Source organism: Coregonus lavaretus (assembly GCF_964263955.1).
Source record: "Coregonus lavaretus genome assembly, contig: SUPER_36_unloc_1, whole genome shotgun sequence".
NCBI classification, from domain to species: Eukaryota; Metazoa; Chordata; class Actinopteri; order Salmoniformes; family Salmonidae; genus Coregonus; species Coregonus lavaretus.
In genome coordinates, this window is record NW_028167175.1 from 274681 (window position 1) to 285348 (window position 10668).

At 40.3% G+C, this 10668-nt stretch overlaps 1 protein-coding gene across 1 annotated transcript; it reads left to right on the top strand.

Annotated features, from left to right (window-relative positions):
- Positions 1-2717: 2717 nt before the first annotated feature.
- LOC311111057 (homeobox protein Meis1-like) lies at positions 2718-9581 on the top strand. The gene is made up of 7 exons (XM_084189057.1): positions 2718-3351; positions 4891-5111; positions 6063-6204; positions 6528-6578; positions 7282-7332; positions 8354-8497; positions 8901-9581. Exons 1-7 carry the CDS (start codon positions 3340-3342, stop codon positions 8970-8972), a joined length of 693 nt encoding a protein of 230 aa, XP_084045183.1. The 5' UTR covers positions 2718-3339; the 3' UTR covers positions 8973-9581.
- The last annotated feature ends 1087 nt before the right edge of the window (positions 9582-10668 follow it).

Here is a 10668-nt window from a genome sequence, read left to right on the forward strand (position 1 = left end):
GACTGGTGGTGGTGGTGGTGGTACCACGGGAGTCGCGTCTGAATGTGTTAACGCTGTATTATCTGATATGACAGTGCGGCTGGCAGCGGGGCATTATGATCGATGACAAGATGAATCTGCAGGCTAACTTCAAACACCTTGTCATCAGGGCGTTTGGAGTAACACGTTATGAACAGCGACGGGATGGCTTAGCATAATCAGAAGATATAGCCGAGCTATATGAAAAGGCCATTCTCTCCTTGCATTTGTGTGAAATAAGTAGTCTATAGGTACAGGTAATAATAATAATAATATATATATATATATATATATATAATATATATATATATATATAAATGCAACATGTATATCCACATATAGCTGCCCAGGCTTAATATAATCGTATAGCCTATAGCCCACTCTCTCCTGGCATTTGTGTTGAAACAAGTGTAGTAACTCATTTGAATAGCTTTTATCTGAAACGTAGGCCAACATGTATATATCCACCTAAAGTTCAAGCAATACAAGCATATATTGAAAATTATAAAGAAATTCATACATTTGAATTTATACTTTGTCGTCGATTTTCAATGATATCAGATCTGAGTTGTATAGTCTAATATAATACATCTATGGTTCCTTTTCCGTAAATCGATGTGTAAATAAATATTATAAATTGGGCTGCCCTTTTACACTCAGCAGTTAGCTATATATTCCTATGTGCACACGGTGACAAAGGGGTCATTGTGAGGAATAAAATGTCACTTATTGACGGAATAACACGGTAATCCGATTATAGAGAATATTTAACAGTTAAAAGTTCTTAATCTGGGGTATGATCAACCCGATAAAAGGTATAATTAGTTATTGTATAGGTTTAAAATATATAGATATTGTGTATATAGGCTATAGAAAAAGTTTTAGAATGAAAGGACAAGGAAAGATTTGGAAAATAGAACAGGTGTGTATGTGTGTGTGTGTGTGTGTGTGTGTGTGTTATTGTGTTATTGAGAAAGAGAGAAAGAGAGAAAGAGAGAGGGAGACACAGAGAGAGAAGCCTAAAAGACAAATGAGAACAAGCTAGGGTTTGTGAAATATTCAAACATTTTGCCAAATTTATATATTGACTTAATACAAAATACATGTTTTTAATTTGCGAGCAATGTTTTGTTTTGCACCTCCCTGCCAATGTCGCCTGAAATCGATCAATCACCCAATAATTGATAATCTCGATATCCAATAGGGGGCTCGCATCACTGTGCCGTGCTTCCATTGGACACCCCTGCCAGACTCCGCGAGTTTGCAGTGACTCGGAACGGCCCATTCGGCGCTGGCGAGGGGGAATGGGTGACGGAGGCACATGTAGAACTGTACCACTCTGTAACACTCTGTCAGCAACACGAAGCTGACATGATAGAGAGACTTTAATCTAGTGAGTTTTCAGCTTCAGTTTTAAAGAAAGACAGCACCATCCAAGTGCTTTAGTAAACATATTGTTAGTAAAAAAAAAAATACGAACATGTTGTCAATAGCCTATACAGTATTGGGCACCCTAACTTCATAAAACCTAAATATATATCTAATCAAGCAATGAAACTATTTCTCCCAAATCAAACAGGCAGACAATGTAAAGGCTAATGTAAAAATGTGATATGAAATGTATCTTGAAGAAAAGAGAAAGGAGAACAATGTGTTGTTTTGCAGAAGCACTTTATGGGACTGACTCCCTAAAAACAGGACACTTCCATACAAGTGACTTTTCATAGCAGGTTAGGAGAGCATTTTCGCTAACCCTTGCCCTAACCATTTTCCTAACCTTAACCTAAGTCTCCTAAACTGCTATGTTAATTCTCCTAACCTGCTGCATAAATGATCCTAACCTGCTACGAAAAGTCATAGCTGTATCAAAGTGGCATGTTCTTAGGGAGTCCCGTCTAGTTCTAGTCCATATAGATAAAGACATTTCCACAATAACAGAGATGAGTAGACTTGGGATGACATTAATAGCAATGATTACGTGCCTTGACCTGTCCAAAGTGGAAACTGCTTAAATAGTCAAAGAGGGAAAGTCCAGGTATGGTGCAACCAAGACGCACTTTAGAAGGACATTAACATATGTATATTTAAGATTGAACTACCAGTCAAAGCCATGGATTTGGTCACGGATATAAATATCATTAGAATAGAATACTGTTTTATTGAAATGAGGTGGAAACAACGTTGGTTCAACCAGTGTGTGCCCATTGGGTTCTCTTCTACTAGTAGCCTACTAGTTTTCAGATTATTAAAATCTGGAATGGCATCAAAGTCCTGAAACGATAATCTTAATCTTGGGATTAGTTGGAAAATCCACATTTGTAAATAGAAAAAAACAAAAACATGAGTCAAACACACACTACACTAGAGTAGACTACACTATCAAGAGCCAGGCTGATATCTCACACGCCGAGACTAAAGCTATGAATGCATGGCTTTGACCAGAGAAACACCACCATAGGTTGAGGTTGAGGGATATTCTCCCTATAGCCTAGAACACAAACAGACATGAGCTCGGAATACCCACTGACTGCTCAGCTCGAGCTTTCGAAGGTCCTCCCACGACACCCCCCTCCTCTCCGCGCGACTTGATATAGCCCATTCGCATTGTGTAAAACGCGACCTGTTATGGCCACCACTACTTCCGGGTTTCGGCAGTCTGGTCCATATCCACTCCTCAGTCGCGTTTCACAACTACTGACACCCATTGTACACAAACCAACGAGGAGTTGGCGGCTGAGCGCAGCATCGATCGAGGGCTGCTCCTTTAAGAAAGACTAAGCCTGAATTATCACCCCACCTCCTCCTGATCTCCTTTACAGTGCTTTTGCATTTAAAAAAAATCAACCCAGGAGCTGAGAGTGATCAAAAGAAAAACGAGTGAGCTGAATTTTTTGTGTGCATTTGACTATTCACATTAGGTGTGCTAACCCGTGGAAGCGCGCCGCGGATCATCATTCATTCCGGGCTACTTTGACAAGCCTCGGCGTTTGATTGACAGGCGGAGTGGCAAAAAGCCATGAGACTTCGCTAGTTTTGTTTTGAGGGGTATTTTCATACTGTTTTTTGGAAAATAAGACTGGGTTTTCTTTCCCTATGCCACTGCCCTGGGGATAGGTGAGGCCCTATTCGCCGTTGCTTTGGACTGAACTTGAGCTGAAGAGGGCTGGCTTGAATTCATCGTTGCCTTTCCCTTGCAAGAAATACGGATTCTTGAAAGATAACGCATTTGGAATTTGCGTTTTCATTTGTTCTTCACCCTGGCCTCTTAGGGGATATATCCGAAGCGAAAGGAGAGAAGAAGAGCGGGAGTAGAGGAGGGATATGGCGCAGCGGGTACGTAGCAAGACTATCCCGAAAAGTTTAACTGTAACTTCACTGTGTGAAAATGCAAAGCCATGAACACGGTAACGTGGCCAATGACAGACGCTCGCGGCGAAACTTTATTTTCTTCTTCACGACTCGGGTGGACCGAATTCCATGTTTTGCAGTTTTGCATCTTCGGCACGATATTACGCACGGAACCACATATTTGCTGCTTCGCCCCGACTAGGGACATTAGAAGTGTCATCCTATCTGCTGTTTCCAGATTAGTCTTGACAGGCCTGTTACTGGAAGAGAAATAAGGAGCAATGGGACAAAAAACAAAGCCTTTATACTTCCAAAGTCGAGTTTACATGACTTTTGTCATTTTTGTAATTAATCAAACCTTTTGAGGTTTGAGTGTCTGAGTGTTTTTTGAGGTCATAATTCATTAACGTCTAGAATTGCATCCTCACTTATAGTTTATTACAAAGCAGGCCTGATAACGTTTAATTGAGTAATTTGGGTAAAAACATGGAGTATTTGCATATGCTAATAAAGCAAATTTTAGTCATGATGTGATGACATATGATTTTATATACAGCTTAAACCCCCGGAATACTCGACTAGATGGCAGAATTTTTTTAATGAAAAGTAAACAATTGTAAAATAGAGATCACACTTAGTCAAATACCTTTTGCTTGTTGGAGAGAGGCACTACAGCAGTTCCACTACGCGGGTTCTCTTTGCACCTCTCCATATTTTAGGGTCTAAATGGTAGTCTTTATAATACTCTGCCACGTTCAGAGGCCACAATAAATACATCATTAAAATCACTCATTAATTCGTCAAAGAAACAGACCCCACATATATGTTGTTTTAACTTTTAGACAACGTGTTATAATGTTGTATGTCTATGTGAAAAGGCATATTCAGGCACACATGTATTATGGGCGTATGGGGATGGAAAATATGTAGACAATTTATAACTACAAATTACTTGGTTTACATTTTCATGAAAAGTCCTAGCTATAGTAGGCATCTTCAATTATCATCATTATGAGAAACAGAAACATCAATTTAACTGCGTTTGTTAAAATATATGAATTATGGTGTATTTGGTGTGTAATAACATAGTAACCAATGTTTAACAATTATAATGATGCTCTAAAATTAGCAAACACTGCAATTAACGAGACTAGATGTTGTGAAAGCCTGCTTTCAATGTATTCAAAATACACACAGGCCGAAACATGCATGCTTTTCATCCGTTTTAGGACCCTGATATATTTCAGTTTTTGCTATTTAGTAGCATAGCTTTGGAATTAAGATCAGATGGAATAATGTTTTAACGAGATTACGCCTATTTTGTTACTATTTCTTATATGGTGGTGTAAATATTTAAAATACACTTAGAGCTACAGTTGAACTTTAGGGATATTATATGCTTGAATATAAACAAGGTCACTTAGGCCAACCTCGATAAACTAACCTTTTATTCATTCAGTCATTGGTAGCCTACTATTTACCCATTGTTTTCAGTAGGAAACTGTGTTGTTGTTGTGTATACAGTACGAAGACTTGCCCCACTACGGGATGGACGGGGTGGGCATCCCCACCACCATGTACGGCGACCCGCACGGTGCCCGCTCCATGCAGGCCGTCCACCTCAACCACGGCCCCCAGCTGCACTCGCACCAGTACCCGCACACAGCCCACAGCAACGCCATGCCGCCTAGCATGGGCTCGTCCGTCAACGACGCCCTGAAGAGAGATAAAGACCAGATATACGGGTAGGTGACTGTAGCTTATGGAGCTTATATATGAGCAACTTTGTATGGGATTTCATATGTTTTGGTTGATTTTCTTGTTGGAGTTGAAAGTGTGTCTCTTATTAGGCGGTGAAGAGCGGTTGGGAAAGGTATAATAAACGCGGGATTGTTACCTGGGAATTGTTGTTGTTTTGGAACTTTTTTTGTGCGAATAATTTCTTGTCGAAAGTTGTGTTGATTTATATCACTTGGCACAAAGTGTTTTATGTACTCAGAATATAGGCTACAATATTTCCTTACACAAAATATTATGCACCCGTGGTGACCCTTAGACCAATAGCAACTATGTGCAGCAGCACATTTGAGGCTATATGTTTTAGAAATTAAAATTCGAATTAGTTTATTGTCGTTTTACAAGGATATATATTCTTTATTGGCCCTGTAATTGATTACTGCACATTAATATAACTAAATGGTGTGCAGTGGTCATGTTATATGGCACATTTCGAGGAGTTTTATGTCATAAAACAGACACCCAAAATTATGCACACCCTACATTAATTTAGATTAGTTAATTAAAATTCCAAAGCATGATGTATGTATGGTGACATATTGTCTTAAGTTCTAGACCTTGGTCTAACATATTCAAAACGGAACAAAGTGCACATATTAAAGTTTTTGATATTTTCAAAGACAAAGGCAGATCTAGCCTATAGGCCTAGGAGAAAGTACAGTGATGCACAACAAGTTAATTTTAATGAAATCATTTGACACAATTATCTGTCAGTAAAAACTATATTGTTTGAATATTTTTCTGCACTAATAGACTCTAAACCCTATACATAAAACAGTATGCACATATCACCAGTTCCCAGGGCTATGCCTAGTTGTTGAGAGTAGCCTATAGAACCCGTGTTGACCCCGGCCTTGTTCTCTGCAGTGACATTTGCTATTGTGTTTGATTCCATGCAGGCACCCCCTGTTCCCCCTGCTTGCACTGATTTTTGAGAAATGTGAATTAGCGACTTGCACGCCCAGAGAGCCTGGGGTCGCGGGAGGAGACGTTTGTTCATCGGAATCTTTCAATGAAGATATAGCAGTGTTTGCAAAACAGGTCGGTGAAAAAACGTTACGCGTTATTACCATAGGCTACATTACGCATCCGATTATAGATGTGTGTGGCTAAGGATAAGCCCATGTTTTTAAACTGGGTATTTTGTGAGTGTAATTAAATGTTATTGTAAAGTTTAGCATTGGAAATGTTTTGAAGCATGCATTGTTTAGAAGTAGCCTATAGTATTTGTTATGCCATTAAAAGTAGCTAATGTTTTACACAATGTTCAATATTGGGAACATTATCTTATTATTAAATACATGATTATTTTCTCACGGATACTGGCAATAGGAATTGAAGTGTTCATGATTTTGTCGTTTTAGATTCGGGCAGAAAAGCCGTTATTTTCATCGAATCCAGAACTGGATAACCTGGTAAGACAAACATTGATTTTATTATACAAGGAGTGGGTTAAGGACTAAGAGTACAACTGGCTTTATCCAGCATATCAGGGCTTGCCTGCATATTATGTCACGGTTTCAGAGCGTGAGACGCTGTTAGTTCAAAAAGTTTATCCCGTGTATCTCAGTTGGTAGAGCATGGCGCTTACAACGCCAGGGTTGTGGGTTCGATTCCCACGGGGGACCAGTATGAAAATGTATGCACTCACTAACTGTAAGTCGCTCTGCTAAATGACAACAAAAAAAAAACACACAAAAAAAACGATTGGAGGTTCTTGTTCCTCAATCCGGATTGTTTGATTTCATGATAGCCCTCGGTTGTCACCGCAGATAACCATCTTTTGAGGGCCGCATTAGAAAGCTGTCAAATGGATTTGGACTACTTTTCCCTCGATGAAAAGTTATTATACTAATAGTTTTCACTTGTAATGTAGGCTATCTAATGCTTATGTCTGGGATAGCTTATATTATGGCTGATTGATTTAGCCCATGTTGTAATATTGTACGCTTATAATGTTGAATATCAGCTCGACATAAAATCCAAATCCAAAATCCAATTTAAGATGAATAATTTTCTCCATTGTAGTTTCTTATACCCTATCAAGAAACATGTGCCTATTTCATATTAGGACATTTTACAAGCTAATCTTTTTTTATTGTTATTTAAATTTTTCAGATGATTCAAGCCATTCAAGTTTTACGGTTTCATCTTCTGGAGTTGGAAAAGGTAATATCCCAGCTCACCTCCCTGTTGCTGCCTGGCCGTGTCACACTTCAGAGCTATGGGCGACATTTGCATAAATGTATTTTTCGAGTCGGCTATAATTAGTGTCAAAATCAATCATGGGGCCTATTTCTCTTCCGCCGTTGTAGCCTAATCACGACGCAAACTGCTTCAACTGCATGGAGCGGATATATCCGCGCCCAAATCTCTCTGTGAGAGCTAATAGTTAATTTTGGTGGAAATGACATACAAGGTGAATGAATTATAGAACTTTAAGTATTTTATAAGCGCTTTAGGTATTGGAGAATGCTAAAGGCCCAGAGAAGCTGCCCGCTGTATCCTAGATTGGAGTGACATTAGTGAGGTCATTTTTTATTTTTGCTATATTGATATGTTTTACCAATGGTAGCCCACTGTCCACAAAATTGATCAGTTGAAAATGATTGTTAATTAACTTTCAGTAGGCCTAGTGTTGGGCTATTTTAAGAACATTCAAATTATTTTATAACAGAAGGGTCGTTTCAGGTTGTAGCAGCGTTGTTGCTCCTATCTAGGCCAAAGTGTAGCGATGCATTTAGCCCATACAGCATGCACCGTCCTCGGTATGACCACGCGACATGCACCGGGTTGGGTAGGTAGTGATAACGGAATAACTGGAGGAAATTAAACAGTTTACCTTAAATGTCAATCAGTCGGGTCACCCCACCGCCTCCCTAATGGACACAACCTGGGGCACTGATACATTTAACACGGGTGTTTACTAGATTGTAGACCGCGAGTCTTCTTGTCATTGTCAATTTTCGCTGAAGTCTCAATTTTGCTATGGGAAAATAAAGTTACTTCATATTTCTGGATTCGGCTGGTCACGTGGGAGCGCACTACAACACCGCATGCATGCCTCAAACCTTTTGGACCATTTTGTCCAAAGGGGCTTGTAGCTTTATAGTTGTAGGCATGTGTCAGATATACAGTACTTCTTGTCCTTTTTTTGTATTTTCCTATTCTCTGTTATATTTTTCTATAGGTACACGAACTATGTGACAATTTCTGTCACCGGTACATCAGCTGTCTGAAGGGAAAGATGCCCATCGACTTGGTTATCGACGACAGAGAAGGAGCAAAATCAGACAGCGAGGAAATAACAAGATCATCCGGGCCTCTTGATCAGGTAATGTCACACCTCTCTCTCTCGCTCTCTCTCTACTGGGAATATTCAGTGTGGTGTCTTCTGGGTCACTTCTTCGCGAGGCGCTGTTATTTGCATATGATTAAGACCGTTTTAGATTCCGTCGGAATGAAAATTTCTCTGTATAATGTATCCATTATTGGCCCATTAAGGTTTGATCCAGCAACCGACCTGGGGAGATTAGCCTGAGAAAGCATCGCCATAAATTTGACCTGCTTCTTGTCCATTTTAATTTAGCCCTCTTTCCCTTCTCTTCTCTTCCTCCTCCTCCTCCACCTCCCCCTCCTCCTCCTCCTCCACCTCCTCCTCCTCCTCCTCCTCCTCCTCCTCCTCCTCCTTCTCACCACCTCTCTTCTATTTTTTAATCAAAACGAAACGTTATCAGTACATTTATATTATCACGCAGCTACTGAGGAGAGGCCAAACGCATAGCTTGATATCTCACCGGAGGGACTGAGACTGTGGGTTTTAGTTGCCGTGGATTCCCCCGTTGTAGTTTACGGTTCATTAGGTGTCTTGTCAGTATTTTTCCTCAGACATGAGCGCACATTGCTTAGGCTATAGCCCCCATTCGTGACCACTTTGTGCTTTAAAGCGCGAAGACCGGGAGAGATTCCATGGCACTCGCTGAAATGCCGGTTGAGTCTGAAAGCTACGAGGCAGTCGCTAGATTAGGGGAATGTTTCCTATTGTGAGTCGCGCGCAGCAGTAGTGATATCAGCGCGAGATCAGCACATCGTTCATTATGACGCTCCACTGGGCTGCTCGCACTCGAGGGAGGTTGTAGTGCGCGCGCAGGCATGACCCTAATGGTCCATATTGCAGTTAAATAATGATAACAGTAATAATGATTAGAATTATGCAAATCTATAGCCCTATCTTTTTTTGCAGTGGATTTTAGGCCATTAATAGCACGCCTCATTTTGTAGCCTGAATAGAGACACAACGTTTCTTTTTTTCACTTAACAAAAATAGGCCTATATTTTCGAAAGTTATCTCTGTTTGGGTTTTAGAGAAGAATGAATGAAGGCCCTGAGAGAGATAGGCTATGGATACCGATGAAGGGAAAAAAAAAAAAAAGTGGCCAAATTAAAGGGATTAGTGGACTAGGCAGATATAAAAAGTAATGAAGCGATTAGGCTAAATAATTTAAATCTGTGGAACTCCATATGGTGGAGTGGCCGGCTAGAGCTGGCGGTCTGTTGTAGTGCTCTGGAGAGAGTGGTAGCGAGCAGCTTTTATGTTCTGAGGTGAATAGCATAGTTGGGTGAGGCTAGCAGGCAGTAAAGCCTATAGGCATCGTCATTCATGGAGGAGCGGGACCAAAATGGGAGCGACCCCCTGCCTGCCTGAAGCTTCCCCCCCCCACCTCTCTCTCTCTCTCTCTCTCTCTCTCTCTCTCTCTCTCTCTCTCTCTCTCTCTCTCTCTCTCTCTCTCTCTCTCTCTCTCTCTCTCTCTCTCTCTCGTCTCTCTCTCTCTCTCTCTCTCTCTCTCTCTCCTCACCAGCCCCATATTAATGATTATGCTAATGAGGCAGATCGCCCCGCCAGATAATACTTCATTTAATTCAAAAGCAGAATTAAATAACATGATGCCAATTGTGCATTTAAGTGTTTCTTTGAACGCGTATTCTTTGGGGACGTTGTCAAGACGTTGCGCATAGATAGTCTGAGATATGAGTGAAACTGTGGAAGATAAAGGATATAGAAATAGAGGCTTCGTGAACACCCTAGGGTTTTAGGTATATGAAGCAAATCATGTTGTGCTCGCGGGCAGTGATATGGTTCTTTAATTGACTTTAAGATGAAGACATGCCCTATTTTAATCTAATGATGGCCTTACTTGTAGCCTAAATATTGAGGCTAATATCATATAGGCATATAGGTTGACAGTGTCTCCATTGTGAAGCGCATTAATAGGCCTTTATGTAAAACTTTTTTGACAGATCTGGAATATGTCCATATCAATTACATTTCTGTTCATGTGATATTTCAGAGCAAGATTATGATACGATACAAAGTAGTGCAGCAATCCACTATAGCCTACATTTAGGACTATCTGCTTAATGAACCATAAACCACAAATTGACTTATCCAGAGAGCGCTGAGGGGTCTTTGGCTCAAATATAAGACCATTGTCAATTAAATGAAAC